This window comes from Ornithodoros turicata, chromosome 7, assembly GCF_037126465.1.
Source record: "Ornithodoros turicata isolate Travis chromosome 7, ASM3712646v1, whole genome shotgun sequence".
NCBI lineage: Eukaryota > Metazoa > Arthropoda > Arachnida > Ixodida > Argasidae > Ornithodoros > Ornithodoros turicata.
Window position 1 is genome coordinate 39,030,389 of NC_088207.1, and position 22,363 is coordinate 39,052,751.

The 22,363-nt window shown below is 46.6% G+C and overlaps 1 protein-coding gene across 6 annotated transcripts in view; it reads left to right on the forward strand.

Annotated features, from left to right (window-relative positions):
* LOC135401064 (glutamate receptor ionotropic, kainate 2-like) overlaps positions 1 to 22,363 on the forward strand; it is a 259,479-nt gene that overhangs the window by 190,670 nt on the left and 46,446 nt on the right. For 3 of the 6 annotated variants that reach the window (XM_064633200.1, XM_064633201.1, XM_064633202.1), the window contains one exon: positions 9,030 to 9,191. In XM_064633200.1, the coding sequence (XP_064489270.1) occupies positions 9,030 to 9,191 (162 nt within the window). Of the gene's footprint in view, positions 1 to 3,500; positions 3,779 to 9,029; positions 9,192 to 22,363 lie in introns of those variants that run through there. The other 3 variants (XM_064633199.1, XM_064633203.1, XM_064633204.1) reach the window with 3 other exon arrangements.

Below are 22,363 nucleotides of genomic sequence, written 5' to 3' on the forward strand. Positions count from 1 at the left end.
AAAAACGCGCTTGCATTTTTTACATGGTGTCTTTTTCATTCGTTGCATATTTGTTCTAATAGCGATATGAGAGCGGCATAGATGCCGTTTTGCGCATATAGATTTCTTATATGTCCAGAAGGACACCCTGTCGACATACACACACACATAAAGACCAGCTCCCGTGACATAGTGGTTAGGACGATCGCTTTCCACGACGAGACTGGGAGGTGACATGGGTTCGAATCTTGTCACCGCGGCTGTGCTGTCTGAGGTTTTCCCTGGGTTTTCCGAAGACTTTCCGGACGAATGTCGGCACAGTTCGCGCTGAAGTCGGCCCGGGACGCATACTAACCCCCCTGTCCCCCACTCCTTCCTGCTGTCCTCTCTCCATCTGTCCACGTCTGTACGCCGCTCATAGCCACAGTTGCTTCGCGGCGCTAACACGGAAATAGAAAAAAAAAAGAACATAAAGGGACGATGACGAGATGGGGCTGATGCCGAAGAGAGTGCACAACTACGAGATTAACTAATTATCTAAATTTATTAACTTTAACGTTTATTTAACTTTTTAATTACAAGTTTTCGCAGAACGTGAGATATTTATCTATCCGTCCATATTGAACAGATATATCCATTCACCTATTCAGTACACATAAAACAGCAGTACGCTGCACGATTATTTTATGTACATCTTGAAAATGCGAAGACAGCTATAAGTAAAGGAAACATTAATGGCTTTACCAGTTCACACCTCGTTTTCTGTTGTACACCTTTCAACCGTCACACACATGCTCATCTATTTTGCGAGCCGGCACTCCAACCGACAGTGGAAAAACAAAAGATGACGACGAACAGAATGACGTCCTTGTGAAAAATTGCGGGCGGTGTCCGAGCAGCCGCTGTCGACACCTTCCCCGCTGATCTTCTATCGCGTGATTAATGAAGCTAATCTTATACGCCAGTTTCTAAGAAGGCGAGAAGAAAGATTTCCGATATCTCTCTCATACTCTCCACAGCTATGATGCGCACGCCGGAGGTATTGATGGTCCAGCTTCTGCCCGTGACACAGATAACTAATTTGGGGTTCCATTGAAAACAATATCTCAACAACCAATCCACGGTGACCAGTTTTATTTCGCGCCATCTAAGAAGCACGACAGCCGGCGCAACGCGCTGCGCTTGATAGGCACGGGTGCAAATAATAGTTTGGTAAATTAATAGACTGTAAGGTCTTCTGTAATGTTATTGGACAAGGTGGTCGATTAAAGTGAGGGAGGCATCAGTGGAGGTGGGAACGGGGGACTAGCGTGACGATCAGGACATACCAACAACCATAATGAGGTTCAATGCTTCGAGGGTGACGTATACAATGTCAAAGAGAGATGTTCGGCGGTCTACAGTCTGCAGTCCTGGAACACTGGAAAAAGCAGGACCTGGCGAAGACGATGCACAGTGGCAAACCAAGGGTCAACAATACAGTGGCAGAACCAAGAGGGGGGGGGGGGGAGACGGGGGCGGTTAGGCGATCGCCCAACGCACCAAAACGTCATTTTGTACACTGGATATCCCTCTCTCCCCTCTCCCACTACGCGCTTCGACAAAAGAAACCGTCCCCCTCCCCCTCCCCCCCCCCTGGCGCCCCGGAGCGCGAGTGCTTCAGACTCCAGTCACTTAACGCGACGCAAGCGTAACTCGCGCACCCGGGAGTACAAGACTCCGAGCCGCTCCCCGCGCACCCGTTTTGAAATGGGGGCTTTGAAGTGGACGACAAGCGCCTTGAGATTTGAGATTTTCGGTGACGTACTCCCTCTTGATTGCCAGCAAGACGACCTTAGAAGTGTGAGCCCGGAAGCAAAATACGGACTTACTATGTTACTCGATGCTCTCATTTCGGGAAACTGTAGTATTTTTATAACTGTTATCACGTTTTTCTATTAGTGGACAACTTCCGCACGGTTATTGGCGGTTATTCGCTGGAAATGCTCTGCTTTAATGCAAACATCTTCACGCCATCTAATCTTAACAGTAAATAGCGCCTATGACATCTGTTACAAATTCCCATCCTTCATCTCATTCGCTGTCACAAGGAAAAGTCTTCACAACCGCCGTCGTTTGAATTTGAGTTTGATTATAGAAATTAAACGGAAGATATTGAATTCGTCACCTGACGAATTCTGCTACTCCCACAAAGATCCCTTAACTGAAAGGAAAAACGTCGTTCCGACGTTGCCATAGGTTCAAAACTAAGCCAACGTGTGCTCCGTCTATGCACTGCATGAGCAAGCAGCAGGAAGCGGCATCAGCGAGCGCTCAGCGTTGCGCTCCAAAACTTGCTTTTCGCTGTTTAGTGAGCGCACCGGGTGTCTCATGCTCCCGATTTGAGTACGCCAAGAGAGGGGCGCTTAATTAACGCAACCAAAGGGTGGATGCGCGCTTTCCCCGGCCTCAATGCACGCAGCACGCGCACACTCCCTTTTCACGCCAAACAAGACAATTCACTCGAGCGAATCTTTTAGAATAACCCATTGCGGACAGAGAGAGAACATTAGTTTTAGAAACAGCACGTCCTGGCACGAACGGAAGGTGTACGTGAGTCCTGTTCCACTCTGTGTAGTTAGCTAATGGAACTTTGAATTTCCTACCAACGATTCTTTCGACGACGAGATCGTGTTGCGCCACCCACCACGGAGGCTATGGCGGCAAGCTCATGGTCGGACCCCTGTTTCGTTCTCAAGTTTCCATGTGTCTTCCGTCGGTAGGTTAAGCGATGTAGCATTTGTCTTTGCCGGTGATTCTTTCCTGAAGCCAACCCCAACACTATGAATCAACTTCGGGATATGACGGCAAATAACTGTCCGAGGCTGCCGGCATAAAAACAGACGAAAACACAACACAAGACTTCATTTCAAACTCTGGTTCGCTTCCCGCAGCTGTGTGACCTTTTTTGCGACTGCCGTAATTGAACTTCAGAACCGCAGACAAATAATCATTGTTGATCTATAGTCTACGCTGTGCACAGCCGTGAAACAAAATAGTGTACTAGCCCATCTGCAGAAAGAAAACGGTGTATATACGCATTCGAACTCATACGTTTAAATTCGAAACCTTACCACACATAATAGCCGTAGCTCCACAACATCTCAACATTGAAACAAGCATGGAGTGGTGCTCTGTCTTGGAAACGAAAAGCACTCTTGCTCCATCAATCCGGCGAGAAATAAATATGTGTCCATTCATTTTCCAGCAAAACGGTTTACGAAGATATATTTCCCAGAGTCTGATTCGGAGAAGGACGGGTTGGAAGAAGCAAAAACGCGCAAAGTCCATTCCTTATAAATAACAGACGGCAAGAGACAAATTTTGTTACGCTTCGAGACTCCAAAAACAACGGGAGCCAGTCTCCACATTGAAGACATCTGTCGTATGCGCTTCGCTGCCCCCTGCTGGAAACAATAGAAGAAGGAGCAAGCGCATAGAAGTGGCAGATCGAAACGAAAAGGTAAAAGCAGAAACGAGAAGCCACGCGAATGTCCTTTTGCCGTCTTCTTCTGCAGCGTGGCAAAGCGTTGTAAGTTTTGTCTCGCCCGATATATGACTTCAAACGTCCCCGGATCGCTGTGGAATGTTGGCCGCCTCGCTTCCTTTGAAGTTAAGCATCATTCGTCTTACACTGGCGGTGCCACACGTAGCGATTCCGTCCAGGCATCACTTGTCATGCGGTGCGAGCTCCCATATAGCTCCTTGAACTGTGGTTCCTTTTCAGAAGCAGGCTATGCATGTTATAGGTATATTACAGGTAACATTTTTTGCGATATGCTGTTGTGGAGTGCATGATGTAGGGGCTTTTGAGGATGCAGAACAAAATTAAGGCGATAGTGATCTAAAACCCGCCATGGCAGGAACGTGTCTTGTCTAATGTGCAATGTGAAAGCAGGGAGACGAGGGGGATGATGGGCCGAAACGTCTGATAGCCCTCATTGCCTGACTCTACGCAAGTACATTACCTAACAATTTGGGCATTAAATGGCCGAATTATCTAATAGAAGTGTTCAAATACGTAACGAAGGTGTGAATACATGACAAGCGAAAGAACGTGATAAACTCGTTTCCTGCGATGAAAGGAGTTGTTCCAGCCTCAGAACATCAGTTTATCTCTCGTTTCCTGCGTTTGTGTACTGTAGCGGCGCCACTGTACACTGATGATGATGATGACAATGAAGCTGAACAAACACTTTGGTGCTCACACTGGGCAATGTAACAAGCACGGGCACGAGATCAGAAGCTCCTTTGCTGACTCTCAATACCATTGGTCTCTATAAAATTCGTTAACGACGTGGAATGGTCAACTGCACTACTATCTGACAAAATAGTGAATCCACGAATGTTGTTTTGTATTTCAATGTCCCATCTCCCATGAACAAAACTGCCGAATTCGCTTACTTGTTCACTTAACTGTTTTAGTTGTTTCTGACAGAGCTGTCATATTCTAATGAGGATGTACAACTTCCTCAGTTGTCTCTCGACGTAAAGCCACCAGCTATCTGTACTACTTTCAACACACTTGTCTTACATCCGGAGGCGCCCCGCAATCATTCCCTATCGGCAATGTCACGAACAAAAAAAAAAGAAAAGGAAGGGAGGAAAAGGAAATAAATGATAAAAAGTAAATAAATAAAATGCGGGCACTGACAGCGTGTTCACAGCTGTTATCCGTCCTCTATTCAGCTTTTCAGTTACTCGCTCAATAGGCGACACCGCGGCTAGGGAACACTTGCCGAGCAGCTTGAGATTTCAGACAACTGCGTCGGGAGCAGCATGCCAGATTCCCATTTGCAAATTCAGAGATGGCGGCGGTATTTAGGCTTTAAGGTTAGGTGATTATAGAAAAGAAAGAAAAAGACTTGTCTGTGAAGTTATTGTTGGAATTTTTCTGGGGTGTTCATGGCTGATCATGAAATTGTTTTTTGTAGAGGTTGTTCCGAATATTGCTTTTTGAAGTTTTTCTTTTATGTGGCTGTTTTCGCGTTGCGTTTTTTTTAAATTCCGTGTTAGCGCCGCGAAGCAACTGCGGCTATGAGCGGCGCACAGACGTGGACATATGGAGAGAGGACAGCGCGAAGGAGTGGGGGACATGGGGTTAGTATGCGTCTCGGGCCGACTTTAGGGGGAACTTTGCCGACTTCTGGAAAGTCCTCGGAAAACCCAGGGAAAAACCACTATGCCACGGGAGCTGGTGTTACGGTTTAGTGCAGGGCTAAATTAATTAATCGATTATTCATTAATGGAATCCTTACAATTTAATTAATTGATGAGATTAGATTAAAAATCGGCAAAGCAAATTCTATGCTCCATTTAGTACGTATTTATCCTATTTATTACGTATTTGTTGTTGTCGTTGTCGACCTGTAGGTGTGCTGAACCACACGAATAATGTGCAGCCATCTGGTGCCATGCAGTGCTACTAAGTAAGCACCTATCAGGCTGCTTCAACAGGGAATCACTATACGAAAGCGACACGACAAAGAGTATACGCTGTCAACTCAAAGCTCAGCCACTTCAGAGGAGTAACGCGGCTGGCTTATCGTGTTTTCGAAACCATTATCGTGAACGTCGTCCGATGTACTAAAACTCACTAATATCCGTTAGTTTTATCGTTCCGACGCACGCCACAGCGATTGCGTCGTTCCCCGCGCTCTTTTCGTCGTTGCGCTTCTTTTTCTGCTCGGAGGAAAACTTACGCGTAACGGACTCGAAAATGTTCGCTGAAAGCAAATGTCGAGGAAACATCGTGGCTTTTCATTCGCTACATTTTTTTTTTTTTGCCCCTTACAAATTACCCTGCCGGATAATGCCTTTGAATGTGTCTATGATGAGCCGTTTGTAACGTTTGAATGCGCATTTTTAAAGCGCTGGAACTACTGTTCTTTAGAAGTTAACATTTTTTTGCGGAAAGAAATCTGCCCTTCATGCATCCCACAACACCAATCTTCTTCGCAGTTTTATGGGTAACAGTCCTCGGCTTACAAAGCACGCATTTTTCGTTTGTTTCGTTCGTTTCGTTCTTGAATTATCGATATACGTATATTGGTCCTTGTCTAGAGCTGTCATTAGAATTGTCTAAACTGTTCACTTTAAGGAAAAAAAGCGTAAATTTGGGGGGCAATGACAACGTCAGTGCCAGTTCTATTCCATTGACACTGAAATTTGCTCCCCCGGCTCTGCGAATAGTCCCCGACCCTTGCATAAACTGCCGTACATTTTGTCTCGAAGGGTACTAGTGGCTGTGGCAATGCATTAGACTTCAAAAGGAGTGGAGTGAAACTGGAGTGCGTTTTCTTGACGCAACACTGAAAAACGCAAACCAAGGAAACGTTCTGGGTCGAAACCGTCGCAGACCGCTGAATCTAACCGTGTATTCACACGAGCGCCTTTTCTGACTGCGCAGCGACTGAAGGAGGAGAAGGAGGTATCAGCATTATCACGCAATCATCCAACCATTCGGTCGCGGGCGGAGCTTATCGCACAGCAGAATCTATGAAGCGCGCACGTTTTTATTGTATTTTTGGCGAGATATCAAAGAGCCTTGTGCAACATCACTGCGCTCAGCAGCTCCGTCCGTCAGAAAGAAGCACACGGATAGTTTGTTCGCGGGGCACAGAATCTGACGACTGACGCGCAGAAGGAGGACGGAGCGAAAAAGAAAGCCACCCTCTGTTGCCAATGTTACAAGCTCTATTATTTTTTATCTATTACACCAGGTATTACACATCCGATCTTGTGGAAGCTTGCCGATGAGCAAAACCGAAATGTACCGAGGAAACATGCCATGTGGGAAAAGATCGCTCTTGAAATGGAAAGAGACACCCGGATGTCGAAGCAACGGTAGATGTGTACATCAAAACGGTTTGGGGTCCCCATATTCACGGCGCAGTCGTTGTATCAGTTGCTGTTAATTAATAATAACGAGTTGGCAGCATTCGCGTTCCAAACCAAAAGGTATCGGCTCAGGACGCTAGCAGTTTGGTTTAAAAACGAGAAATGTGTGAGCAGTATCGCACGCCGGGTAAGACAAAGGGGTGCAAAATTTTATCCCCAAGCCGGCCACTGTGGGGTCACGCATATTCATAGTTGTCTGGCATCATAAATTAACCATGTAATGGTATAATATTTTAGGGTTGTCATTACACAAGCCTACATGGCAGCACCCCGGGGTCATCATCACGTCATGCAGCGCATTCACGGGAGGCCACTATGTGCATACATCGTGTTCTGACAAGCACCAACGAGAACGATCAGTTGTAATAAAGGGAGTCAGTTTTCCGCGGTTTCACTATTCTTACGTGTTTCCCATTCATCGCGGCCACACAGTTTGAGAACTGCCACAGCGCTTTAGAGCAACGTGCTTTACCCCTGGACAAAGCTATAGTGCTGAAGATGCAACACGTACGTGATGACGTTATTTCATAATTAGTCACTAGGGGAGCTTCCTATATAACGCGATATGCAAAAAGTGCCAATTCGAGAATTCAAAGATTCAATTCAATTCAAGAATTTCGTTTTGTTCCATAATTTTATATGTATGTATGGGACAGTAACGTACCCCCACCAAAAAAAGAGAAAAAGAAAAAGAAACAGATCATAAGGGTTGTTTGAGTGGGTGTGAACTCTGCCCCGCTATGCCACCGGTATACGCGATGAACGTTTCACTGGGAATGAGTAGTAGACAAAAACATGGCCTGTCCAACGTCTAAAGCAATGGGACCAATGAAACGCAGGAATTGGAAGCTACCAAAGCTAGCCGAAAAAAAAAGCAAGACGGATGGAGGATAGAGGATGAAGGGTAGAGATGCGTTGAGGGTGCATGAGTTCGTCGGGGAGAGCAAAGTATTAGATGAGCCGTTGAGCAAGACCTCCCTCCTGCAGAAGGAGGACAAGGTTTCTTGCTTTAGCGGAACGTACAGCAGAGGGACCACCAGAGACACACACACAATTGACACAAAAAGGTATACGCTCCACTCTGTCCTCCAATCAGAAGTGAGAGCCCTATCATTCACGGCAATGATTGGCGCAGAACCTGCTATGCGGTGAAGCTGTTTTTACTGTGTTTGAAAGGTGCGACCTTTACGACACAGCCGTCTCTGCTTTACACCACACTCAACACCGTCAGACTGCTGCGGAGTCACGGTAAAAAACGACGACGCACAGCTTTCACAGTACTCTCTCCTACACTATTTCCCGCTCACTCTTATTTACGAACGTTTTATGCAATTAGAGGCATGTTTAAGCGAACATAATTCGAACGAACCTGTTGCAGACGGGGTACGGAAAGACGATGACTGGCTAGTATACTGTCCCGCATATTGGCCTCTATACTCTCCTTTTGCGCTTTGCTAAGCGGAGCAGAATGTATTTAAAAGTGGCCGCATCGATGCTCAAAACCTTGCGGTAGACAAATGGGTCCTCGTGTCGTAGCTCCCGTAGAAGACTATTTTGCAGACCGTACTCTTTCCTCAGCAACCATTCATTCGTCCATAGCTTCTTTAACCGCTTCTTTTCGTGGCAGCATTCACTATCGTCAATATGAGAAAAGCAAGAGCCACAAATTTTCGCTTTCTTTCGTCCATTGTGTACCAAGCGCCGTGCACATAAAATTAATGCTGCAACGTTCAACCGCAGCGCGAACGTAATCCCCGGCTTCCCCAGCACCTGAGCCGACAGCACATTGGAACACTATCTGTGTAGGCGTTCCAAAAGGGCGTAGCCTCAGCACCTTATCATTTACCCCTCTCGCTCCTTCAGTCGCTGCGCCGTCAGAAAACACGCTCGTGTGAATACACGGTAAAAGACATGGAGACGTATGCTCCGTCAGTACGCTCCATTGGTTAGGTTAGGTTGGGTTGGGTTGGGTTTGGTGCTTACCTCTTGACGCCTTCTATGTCATCGTTTGTCTACATGGTGCCGACCCCAATGCCGCACTCAGGAACTTCCGCGTGTTTAATATTACCGTATCGTTGATGAGGGCGACTAAGTCTATGTGTTCCTTGCAGGGGCACTGTTCACGGAGGACCAACGATCATCTGCAATGGAGCTGGCTTTTAAGTACGCCGTCATCCGTATCAACAAGGACAAGCACCTACTTCCCAACATCACCCTCAACTTCGATATCCAGCACATACCCAAAGGAAACTCCTTCCGGGCGGCAAAACTAGGTAAGGGATTCTCATATAGAATGCGTCCAATATTGCAACGTCTGGTTACGGCGCAGACCGCCCGTTAAGCATCTTAGCCGGGAACGTACATAGCTGAACATAGTGATGAACGCAGGGAGGTACAGACAAAACGACATACACAGACAACGCTTGTTCCGCAGCGGATGCTTGTCTGTGTGTCGTTTTGTCCGTGTATCCTTTCGTTCATCATCACGTCCAGTTATCATGAGAACGCTCTTCTTCATTTATCGTTCTTTTTTTTTAAGTGCATAGCTTTCATTACTGCACTCGTGGGATGATTCCTACATTATTATTATTATGTGCATGTGTCGTAGGATGCTTTTATTCTGAAACCCTGTTTTACAGGTATCGAAAACAATACACTGAAAGCAAATAATGAGAGCGGTGCGTCAAGCTTGAGGCAGGTGTTCGACTCCTTGCAACTTGAACGTAGATAAACATTCATATCTCACACGGGGATTAACTCTCAAAATGGCAACAGACATTTTTGCATTCGAACATCCACTGTTTTCCACGTTTCACTAAAAGAAGAAAAGAAAAACATTTCGTTTTCTCGTTCTTTTTGAAGAGGGCCGTTGCACGTAAATCTTACGATAAAGCGTGGTTGTATTTTGTGAAGGATGTTGTAGTTTTGGTACGTTCCCATCGAAACGTTCGCGATAATCGCTGGCATAACTCACCCCTATTTCCGCGGCACAGATTCTTCGTAAAGCCCCACCTTAAACCTCCATCATGTGTATATACTTCCGCCAACTGGAAGTCCTTCCACGTAAATCGTATTCCTCGGTATACCTCCACTGCGGTTCCTCCTCGGGCAAATAACGGTACAGATGTCTGCAAACCATGAGCCCCTAGAGCGGACAAACGCCGATAAGAACTTACATGGTTTAAGCGCATGGGAAACGTGCTTTCCTTTTGCCCTGCGGGATCCTCTTCCCTCTGGAGGTTTCGCTGTCGTAAGACGTTGCCCTATTCGTGGGCTGGTCAGTGCATTTTATGATGCTCCCTGTGTGATTCTATAAGATGCCTTCCTTTTATGGAGCGTGCCCTGTCTTCTGACGAATAGGACCTCGTGGTGACGCTTTTTTTTTTTTTTACTGCTGCAGCGTGCCGCAGGACATCATGTGCCCCTTTCTCTCCTCCGTGAATCTTTTTTTTTTTTTTTTCGCGCGTAGACGTGTCAAATAAGGGAAGTTCCCTGTACAGCAAGTACTTTCGGAGATCATGCTTGACCTGAAGTAGGAATTCGCTTCGTGATTACACTACTGGATATCGGTGTAAACTTCGTCAGTAAAAATGGGGTACAACCTCAAATCTGATTATCAGTGGGCATATATTGGCTCTGTAAGGTGAGCGAAATAGATCTCATAAAGGAAATGCCTTCGCACTGCCCTTCTCATCCTTTTTGCCCGGATAATACTAATTTAATTGCTGTGCTTGCTTGGTCTTTTGGGGAATGAGCGCAACAAGTGGCGGGAAAGTAAAGCCCACTTTTCTCACTTCGGTGCATACGTTCAAGCTTGGAACCTTCGCAACTACTGGCTTACACCCGCTTCTACAGTGAGAAATTATTTGGAAAATATCACATAACCCAGAGCTGGTCGATCAGATATTGGCCGTGGAATGGCTAATCGGTTGTCCGGTTGTCAATACGAATAATTATGGGATTTGATTTAGCATCACTCCGACGACAAGTGGAGGTGAATCCTCAACAAAAAGAACTTTATTTTGGCGGTGATGATTGGGGTGTGGATTTAATAATATAAGCTTATCACATGAACTTGAAACCACGTTTATGACGCAGAAACTACATGCCAGTTCCTATACGCCCATACTGATGTGAAAGCACACGCCAAGGAGCTTCACCAATACAGAAAATGCAAAGGTCAAAAGCAAAGTTAAACGAAGAACATCCTCCACACGTTTTTAATAAGACATAATTATAAAACGTTGGTGCCCTCAATAACAACAACAATTAAGTGATGAATGATGGCTCTGGGAATGTCTAATTAGGGTGGATACAGTGGCGTAGCCACGGGGGGGGCTAGGGGGGGCTCGAGCCCCCCCCCCCTACCTGCCACGGACCGACCCACACAAATCGTGCAAATCCGAGGAGAACATAATATATGGGGGAGACCAGTGTGACGATCGCGAAAGTTCTTGCAGTTCATGGCGTCTATCTAAGAAGCACTCTTGTATGGTTTTCAAAGTATGACCTTTTCAAAATACTTCCAATCTCGTGAGACCATCTCATTGGTCATGACAGCCTATACATGTAATCGTATTGTGAACGTCCAAAACTATTTTCGTTCCTTTTTTTTTTTCATCCTCAGTTTGCAGTGTGCACAAGTATGTGTGTGTTGTCGGACACAGGATCAGCGGGGGGTTCGTATCGAACCCCCCCTACCTTGGAGGTCTGGCTACGCCACTGGGTGGATATGTAAAATGACGGTAGATTGGGACTACGGCAGAAACTACCTGCAAAGATGTCGGCGAAGGCATCTTTAAAAGATACTGGCTTGCACGAAATGCAGGCTGGACACAAGCTAGATGTCAATACAATGAAGCATAACTACAAGAAGATAGCTGGCTTCCGTAACGAATATGTGACTTCGATTTCAGGTTTGCACGTCTGGTTCCTGTTACATAATACAGCGAGTACTGAAAGCTGAAATTCACATTGAAGCCACGCGTCCCTATGCCACCCCGCCCACGCGAGACTGGATCGGAAATAAAAAGCCTCATGGAATACGACTAGTCACGGAGTATTAGTCACGTATGAAACATGCAACAGACCATATATATAGGGTGGGATATTCTTATTGAAAAAAGAAGGGGAGGAAAGGTTAGTCAAGCGCAGGCCGACTTGCTATATTCCTTTAAAAAAAAGAAAACAAAAACCATACACACACAAAGGGGAGGGGGCCTTAGAGGCTGGTCGAGAGACCGGAGGCATCGAGAAAACTCAGAAGGGCAGTCGTAACCGCCCCCTGGTTGTGCAAGACTGGGCCGAGCAGAGTGGCCAAAGAGACGTTGGGGTGTACTAAGTTGTCGCAAGTGGCGTTGGAGCACGAGTCGTTGAATACAGAGGCTTACCAGAAGAGGCTTAGGAATACCAGGACGTTGAGAAACCTCGTGGTCTACCAGGTGTTCGCTAAATCTCTCTAAGTTGTCGAGAAACGAAACCGAATATTTTTAAAATGTCCGATACCTTTTAAGCGTGCACTTCCTTATCTGCTCTCGACTACCGTTCGTCAGCAGAAGTGCCTCAGCCGTTTTTGCCTCGATGCCGTCCGATGAAAGGAGATCGCCTGGGTGTCCCCTTCCTCGCCTTCTTCACTCGGTCGGACGATGGATTTGGCTCATCGGTGCAGACGCCCCGGCGTCGTCGACCCATTAAAGAGCCTCGTCTTGCGTACACGTCCAAAGCGCTCTCTTCTCGCCATCACTCTTGCTACGCGCCTCTTCTGTTTTCTCTTGCTTCGTCGTTGTATTGTATTTTACTTCGCTCTGCTCAGAAAAAAATGTGCTCTTTGAGTGAACAAAAGGAGGCTGACGCTTGCTTTGACCCGTGAGTGCCGCCTGAGAAGTGGGAGTAATAGATGCGGTGGCAGGCGGTTGCCTGCCGAAGACCGTAAGGTCTGTGCGCGACATTAGTGTTGTTATTCGGTGCTATACTGGTTGTCCTCGGAAAAGCTGCTATTGTTTCGAATGATAGCTTTGTTTTGATGATCATCCTGCCAAAAAAAGAAAAAGAAAGAGGTCTCAAGCAATACTGACATAACATCAGACGTAGATGCTGTAATGAGAAATTAGACGTTGATATTCTGGTGTGCGTCAAACCTTGATCTTCTGATGTGACATCAGATATTGATGCTTTGATGTGACATTGGAACATTAAGGTCAATTTTCGTCCAGGCCCCGGCTCCCCTGGCGGCAAGGTCATACGGTATGTATACATCAGGATATGAGCAGAGACAGAAACAGACAAGTGCATGTCGCAAAACTCTGCACATATATATTGACTTCCTTCGATGCTTAGGTGTCATCCCCATATCATCGTCATCATGTATCTCTCTCTCTCTCCTTCGATGGTACACACATACCGAAGGCATGCATGCACAAATATCAAAGTACGTAACGGTATACACTTATTTGAGATGTCTCGCACAAGTTTGACTATTAAGCATGATATTGACTGTTATAAACATATCAGTGTATTCCATCTATTCTTTAAGTAGCTTTCTCGTTCTTTCTCATTGCAGTCATTGTCCAATGTATTACGGTTTATGTAACGTCACACGGTATTTTTGTAGCAAATTACGCCAAATTCAGAACCTGTGCTTGAGGACGCAAATACCAAACACATGCCTCACATTTTTACGGATGACTCTTCTTTCGTTTAAAAGAGTGCTTTTCACAATACTTGTTTCTTGAAATCCGAAGAAAGGTGCGGTGCATCAATAAAGTTGAAATGAATCCAAATTACATCCAAAAAGCCGCTGTACAGCCATGAGTTTGTAACAGCTTATACTCTAAGCATCAACGGATAAGTATACCGTACGGGAACAGCTTGGTTTTACAGGAATCCGGTACGTCTCAGTCAAATGCTATGTCAAGTAACATGTAAAGTCAAACAAGCACTAAGCCTACAGGTCGTGGTAGTCCATCCCCGTCCGCAGGAGAGGATCACTCGCAAGAAACCAAACCAAACAATAAATAGTAAATACCAGCAATAAGTAACTTGATTGAGCACCTATACATGTCTTTGAAAGCGTACGGTCATAATCTAGACACGCTGCCGCAATGCACCAAGCCTAGAATTCATGGGTGGCACGTGTTCACAATGTCCGAACAACGAACAAGCGACGGCGAAGAAAATTCTTCAACAAAATTCGAAAAAAATTCTTCAAGCAACCCGGCTCCCCGGCTATCATGTTTCTCTGTGTTTCGCACGCTTGGTGACTCCCGTCTTGCCCTTCTCGTCCAGTCTGTCTTTTTTTGCGTAAAAGCGCTATGCAACTTTGCGATCGAGTTTGGATGCGTTTTCACCAACACCTCGAGTCAAACGCTTCAGTCACGCATGCCTGCCGCTTCGCCGGCAAGAAATGCCATTTCAAAAGACCCCGTTCCACGGCACGTCAGTGTGAGGCAGGCATCGATCGATTTATATAACATGCCGTTTGCACAAAACGCAGTTGCTAACAGTCTCACTGCATTTCGTCGTGCATTCTATCTTCCGATCAGCGCTCATACCGCCTGCGAGCAGGGATGAAAGCGTACGAAGAACGGGAATGTCAGGCACGCACGGATGCATACCTCGCACGTCAATTACACACCTCAAAAACAGCTAAAATCCTGAAGACGAAGCGCGAATCGTTTCGTCGGATGCGCGGCCGGCATACGCACGCTTCGACGTGTCGAAACAGGCGGATATTAATGTGATGCATTGTAGTTTTGCAGAAACTCTTCGACATACGCGCGGTACAATCTGGCACGGATGGCAAGAACAACAGCTTCAAGTACACTCTTAAAAATGAACTTCACCACATAGCACGCTCCTAGCCAACCATCATCACGAATGCCATCGTTCTCTCCCTTGGTTTGTTGAAAACGAGAGGCGGAGCCTATTTTGTGCCGTACATAATGGCACAAAATAGGCTCCGCCTATCGTTTTCAACAAATCGGGGGCCAGAACGTTGTCATTCGGGATGGTGGTTGGCTAGGAGCGTGCTATGTGGTGAAGTTCATTTTTAAGAGTGTAGGGGGGGGGGGGGAGGGGTGTCGAGGTAGCTTGCCGTTGTTGGCCGCACTCAAGTGGGCATCGTCACGACTATAGCAAAAAAAAAAAAAGTAAAGTAAGTAAGTAGGAATGGTAATACGAAGCTAGCACGGCATCTCTACCGTAGAGGAATTATTCACAAGCATTTGAAATCACGCGAACTATTTCGCAACACGGACGAGATGGCGCGCATACGGCGCGTCGCCGTTGTAGAGGAAACTTGTCGATCCCCATGTAGACGTACATCAGCGAGGTCCGAGAACACTAGCGGGGACATCAGGAGTTTCTTCGGCTACATCAAGAATCGTGCATGTCGCTTTCTTATCTAGGATGATGTGTTTCATCGCCACAGGCGATACTCTACCCCGTTGTTCCCGGTAATCTGGTGAAAATATATGAATGAATGAATATGAATGAATATATGAAGATATATGAAGATATAAAAATGAATGAATCTGGTGGAAATGAATGTGTAACACGTCTAGCGAGAAAGTAAGGAAATTTCTGTCTTCCTACGGTCCAGTGGGACCACTTATTCTCGACCGGCAACCTCAACTGCCCCATTTTTTGCTCAATTTAAAGGAGCTATGAACTGTACCAAGTGAGCCCGCCGATTGTGTCGGCTCCAAACGGCGATTTCAACGTGTTGAGCTGTGACACCTTTTGTATAGGTGAATTTGATAGGTGCGTATCTTCAGCACATAGCACGCTCCTAGCCAACCATCTTCTCGATTGACAACGTTCTCGCCCATAATTTGTTAATAGCGAGAGGCGGAGCCTATTATGCATCTATTATGCACGGCTACAAAATGGCTACGCCTCAAATCAACAAATCAGAGACGAGAACGTTGTCACTGGGGATGATGGTTGGCCAGGAGCGTGCATGTAGTGAAATTTATTTTATACCACCACCACCACCACCACCACCACCACCTATTTTATACAGTGTAAAGCAGATCGTTAGGTGTACCTCCGCGTTGGCGTCTGATTGGGCGCTACAATTCTTCAGATGACGTAACGATGGATAGAGGTATCTGGACGGCGGTGCGTCTACTCGCCCGAATGCGAAAGAGAGTCCGTTTTTGTATTAACGCTGCACAAGTTATGAAGGAGAAGAATTGAACAATAAATTGTAAATAGAATTACGAAGCGATGGAAGAACAATATTACATCTGTTAAACCCGTAACTAAATATATGCAGATAGGAGTTCTTACCTCCTTTAAAGCATTCCACCGTCGCGGAAGGCGCATGCGCGTAGCAAAATGTATCACTAAGTGTTATCGGACAGGATTGTCAACGAAACACACGCGACAGATGGATCGTGGATCGTGGCATTGCGACAGATTAAGCTTTTTCTGCTTTTTCTTCCTTGGTTCTTATTTTTTACGATCAATCAATCGATTAAGCTTTATTACGATGGCAGCTTTATCCTGCCAGTATGCGAAGAGAAACACTTCCCCTCGGGAATGAAAGGAAAGAGCTCAAATTAGCAAGCATGGAGCAAATTACTCAAAAGAGGTAGTGTTTACTGGGGCCATCATAATCGAGTATGGTTGGACGGGTATTTTTATCTCCCCTTTAAAAAATCGAAGGCCATCGCCAAGAGAATAACGCATTAGTTGCTCAAACAAGAAAACAATTACCCCACGGAGCATGCAGTGGAAAGCATTTCTGAAAATAGTAGTTAAGCTCGACTACAACTGAAGGATGCTCAGACGAGAACGATATCGGGAGGAAAACTATATGAGGCACGTTGCGTGAGGCACATGTGTGTTCGGAGTACTAAGTTCAAACAGTGTCCCATTTCTCTCTCGCTTTCTTCTTATTCTTCTTAGGATGTTTATTTAATTAACGAGCGCATGGAAATGAGAAACTGCTGAGCGGCCAGTTTGTGGCCGGCGCATCAAGGATGCTAACCGAAAAAAAGAAAAAAAGAAAAGAAAAACTTCCTGATAGGTGGCGCCGTTTTCGAATTGATCAGCCGGGGGATTTTCGTGAAACACCCTGCACACCGGTTAGCATTGAAACACCCGTTAGCATTGGAAATGAAACATGATCATTCATAATGAATATATATATATATATAGGTACTAACAAAATATAAGGCAGACAACGAAGATGTAGGAAGTAGAAAAAAAAAGGGGGAGTTATTTATTTACTAGTGGAAAGTTAAGGGGGGAGTCAACGTTGCGGCGGAAGCTCCGCCTTCGTCAGGACTGAAGAATGACAAATGACACTTGGAGTTTTATACAGTGCTACAATGACGTCACAATCGGGGGGTCCCGCCACCTGGCGGCCGTCAGCAGGTCGAGTACAAGACCTGCTGACGGCCGCCAGGTGGCGGGACCCCCCGATTGTGACGTCATTGTAGCACTGTATGAAACTCCAAGTGTCATTTGTCATTCTTCAGTCCTGACGAAGGCGGAGCTTCCGCCGCAACGTTGACTCCCCCCCTTAACTTTCCACTAGTAAATAAATAACTCCCCCTTTTTTTCTACTTCCTACATCTTCGTTGTCTGCCTCATATTTTGTTAGTACCTATTTAATTTCGCGGTCGCCCGAACCCCTTTCTTCCAGTATATATATATATATATATAGATATATATATTTCATGGATTTAATAGATAATCAAATCATAATTTAATTGCTGTTATTGTTGTTGTTGTTTAGGTTTGAACAGCATATTTCAATTTCAAAGTACACATTAATGCTTCATTGAATCATCCCATTAATGTGTGTGTGTCCTTGAATGAGGTTGATGACGTTGGAGTCCATATCGTGTACGAAGAGACAAGCTCCGTACTAACGAATTCAATGTATGGACCAATTCTCCCGGACAACGAAAGCAACATCTACCAATTTTATCTATAACCGCGAATGCCGTTCCTGTTTCGCCGTGCTACATTAAACTTCCTTCTGATCATTTGTAATCCGCAATGCAAAACGTCATCCCTACGGCGCTCAAAAATCCACAGACGATCGAACACAAACTTATACACAAACGAAACAGCGCATACACAAACGACACGCCGGTTTGCCCGTAATACCAGAAAACATGGGCGGCAACAATATATTCTGCCTCTATACCTAAACACATCTGCATATAGATGGTGGAGAAGCGTTATTTATGCATTCGTCGCTGAGTAAGGCTTTTGCGGAACGACTCAGCATTCAAGAACTAAGTGCAACGGCTGTTGGCGTGAGGAGCAGGCATACAATGCGCAACAAATGGGCAATATACCCCACACACCTAGAGCAGGAGGAATCCCTTTGGAAAACATTTTCTTCTGCTCTGTCGTAAGCTCTATCTTCTAACAATGGGAAAGCTCGAGTATTGATTGCATATTCAACGCACTGAAAGTATGGAAAAGGATGTCTAAAATGACAGCATTTCCAGTTTCCACACTTGATGGCCACGCGTCTAGTAGTAGCAGTTGGAGGGGTATTCGGTCAACTGCAAAGCTTCCGGCAGATGTGTCGAGGGACGAGGTTGGAGTAGGTTTCGATTTGAGTATTCTAAAAGTAGTAGTAGTAGTAGTAGTAGTAGTAGTAGTAGTAGTAGAAGTAGTAGTCGTAGCAGATGTTTTAAACTCGCACGTTAACAATGCATATAATGTTCATCTCGGTCTGAAAAACGCATGACACTCGCATTGAACGTTTTTCATTACAACTCTTTCGTAGGTCGATAAAAGACTGAAATTGTAACAGTCAATAGAGGAATAAATTGTCTGCCATTTGAGACTAATCCCGTGGTCGTGACCCTTGGGACGCCAATTGGACGTTACATAAAACGACATCGTGTTTAAAACAACTGACGTACGTCGATGGCGGCGAAATATGCATGACTCGGGTTCATTTCCACCCCACTTTCGTTTGTATACGGAAAGCAGCAGACTAGAAATGGAAGGTTGTCGGATTTGAAAGCTTTTCGTTGTGTGTGTTAGTGTAAACGGGAATGTGACGCGCGCACGTACGCTGACCGTGTATTCACACGAGCGACATCCCCAAGGAACATTCTAGTGGAAGAAACGGCAGAAAACCGCTCACGGAGCGGAACTTCCGCCGCGTCTTGTGTTGAGCATTCGCACGGGGCGCCAGAATGTAGGGAGCGTCGTACTGCGCACATATAGCAGACGACACCATTGGCCCTGTCGTCTGCTACGGAACATCTTGTGGCACAGCCGCAGGATATTCCTCATGGTTAGAAGAGCAGGAATGATATGATATTGAGAGCTGGCGCTCACGTAACAGCAGAAAACTACGACGTTGCGCGCATCTTCCGCTGGAATATTCTCGTGAACATCACTGGTTTGAATGCACGATGAAATCTTGCAGGGCGAGCGTAAGAACATATTCGACGTTAAAAAAAGGGGCGAGATTGCAAGAACCGTGGTTAACGACATCGATCGAAGGCAGCTCTTTGAGCGGTTCTTTGACCAGCCGATTCGTCCCAGCAGGATCAGAGAACAGCCCACATAATTAAGCTTCGTTATCTTCGTTGGGTTCGACAATACCACGACCTACTAGATTATAGCGACCATGCCATAATCGGCGAACCCAAGGAGGAACCGGGGGAGGAGGAGGAGGAGGAGTGTCGTTGGGAGGAACCCGAGAGGGTTGCCTGCCTGCCTGATTAGGCGGCATTTTTTCTCGGGAAGGGAAAGGTGGTGGAGAGGAGGAGAGGAAAGGGTGAGGTGGAAGACCGAGCGGAATCCGCTCGGGGGGAGGATAGCTGCGTCCATGGGCCGACTTCAGGGGAACTGTGCCGGCATACGCCTATTACACATCTGAGGGAAACCCAGGAAAAACCCCAGACGGCACAGCCGGCCCGCGGATTCGAACCGCGGACCTCCCAGTCTCCAAGCGCACGCGTTACCGCTGCGCCACCGGAGCTGGTCAAGGAGGAACCCGTCCGCACGATCCGCTACTCATCGGCCCGCGAGATCTGCATCATGATTGGACGATGGAAATTTGAATTTTGAACGCGCAGAAGCGGACGCACGAATACCGTAGCTGACGGCAGCAACAGTTCCTATGAAAACGCGTAGAATGATGATAATCAACTTTAGAAGGAATCATCTCTCGTGGGACATCCGCCGCTTCTACAAAAATACCAAGGTAAGCTAAAGTGCAGAGTACTGTAGAAATTGAGGAAGCAATAACCGGGCCGATGAGTAGCGCAACAGCTAGCCTCCAAATGCGGCGCTGGGAAGGGTCCGTATGACATGGTCGCTATAATGTAGTAGGTCGTGGACAATACCAGGTTGCTTGCAAACGATGGTAATGCCATATCACCGACGTCACACACGGCGGTGGGCCAACGCCACCTAGATACTGAAAGCCTCCTCTCACTCCTTCGCCACGTCCAAATAAAAAGTCAGGATACCGTCTGCTTCAGCCAATCGCCGCAGACGATTTCAAACACAGGGTTTCTGCGGCTATAAAGTGGCTTCCCATGTGGCTCACAGCGGCTCGTCTCCATGCAGCTACGGTCGCCGAAAGCGCGGTCGTGATTGGCGGACTCTTAAAGGGAAGGTCTCGTACCTATACTGCCCCATTCATAGAGAGTACCATTTGATTGCCCTTTGTTGAAAATGGGATACTGCGAATTTACCAGGCAAAGCCCGTCACGGTTATTAAATAAACGAATTAAGTTGATAAAGATTGCACAGCATACCGCGATCTATGTTGGCAACAACAACAACCGCTACGTCACTTTGAAGGAAAGTCCATGATCTGATGCAGAACTGCCAGAGCAACGGCAGCAACCGCAAACAGCTGCTTTGCTCTCGGCTCAGCCAATGGGAGACTTACCCACAGGCCGATGCCATGCGTGACGTTGCATGAGAGTGAGGTGCAGGTTCCTTAGTCTTCCATTACGGCACGTTTCGACAAATTCCTCGAAAACGACTTCGTTATTCGGAATGACACTATCATGGTTGTATGTCTATAGTACTCGTGAATATAGTTTTGACTAAGTCTTGGAATCGCCCCGGCTGTGCGAGACCGTCCCCTTAATTACTATATACGTACTGTGCTCGCCACTGTTAACCAATATCTCGTTTCCGTGCCTCCCTCTGATAAGCGCCCGACTATCGGGAAATATTGGAAACAACAATGGACCGGTTGATTGTCACATTGGGGTTGTCGGGTGGTGACATGTGTATGGAGAACACAGCACACAGCACAAAGGAAGAAATACCTCTTATCTGGGGCTTTCCTGAGTGACACTCGTTCGCAGCCCTATGCGTGCGATTATCAAACACTGCACCGCCGATATATGGGCGGGGAACGAGTATAATACAGGAAAACCCAAGAGAGGCACTCTTTCTTCCCTTGTGCTTGAGCTGTTGTCCGTACACGTGTTGTCCCCAAGCGGTACCATGACATTCACAAAGCGATACCACGACAGCACCCGACAACCGCCAAAGTGACAACCGACCGGTCCATTGTTGTTTCCAATGTTTCCCGCTAGTCGGGCGCTTATCGGTTAGCGAGGCCACGGAAACAGGAGACTGGTTAACAGTGGCGAGCGCAGTACCTCACGTCGTCAGGCGATCAAGCTTTGTTTACACAGGTGGTGTTCGACTCGCCCAGTGCTCAACGTTTCGTTATTACGTAAAGTGCACGTACCTTCCGTGATAAATGCATCGCGTCGCTGTGATTCTTCACAAGCTCCCGTGCGAGAGCCAATCGCAATGTTTACTCAGAACCCCCAGGCTAACAAATAATCGGAATTATCCGCTGCCCTACCCTGCATGCATTGGCATCGCAGTCCTACCCTACCCCGACCAGCGGTATGGCCGAGCGGGTTAAGGCGTCCCTCTCGTTGGTGGTAGCCAAGGTCGTGCCGAAGTCTGGGAGGTGGTGGGTTCGAATCCTACCACCGGCTGTGCTGTCTGAGGTTTTCCCCTGGGTTTTCCGAAGACTTTCCAGACGAATGTCGGCACAGTTTCCCCTGAAGTCGGCCCAGGGCGCATACTAACTCCCCTGTCCCCCACTACTTCCTGCTGTCCTCTCTCCATCTGTCTACATCTGTACGCTGCTCATAACCACAGTTGCTTCGCTGCGCTAGCACGGAATCGAAAGAAACATGCAGCATGTCGCCTCACGAATATGCTGACACATCTTACGTGTAAATCTACTCAAATTACCTTTTTTAATTACCAGACTACCAAGATGTTTTTCTCACGTGCTGTCGCGCGGCGTTTGACGTGCGTCAACTAATACGTCAACTTAAAAAGAAGAAAAAAAGACTATAACGCTTGTTATGTGGAAGGGCAGCACCAGACCCCGCAGAGGCCAGCAAATTTGCAACCATTGTTTCTCCTGATGGAGTTGCTCAGTGGATTCTTTTTCTCCGTGACA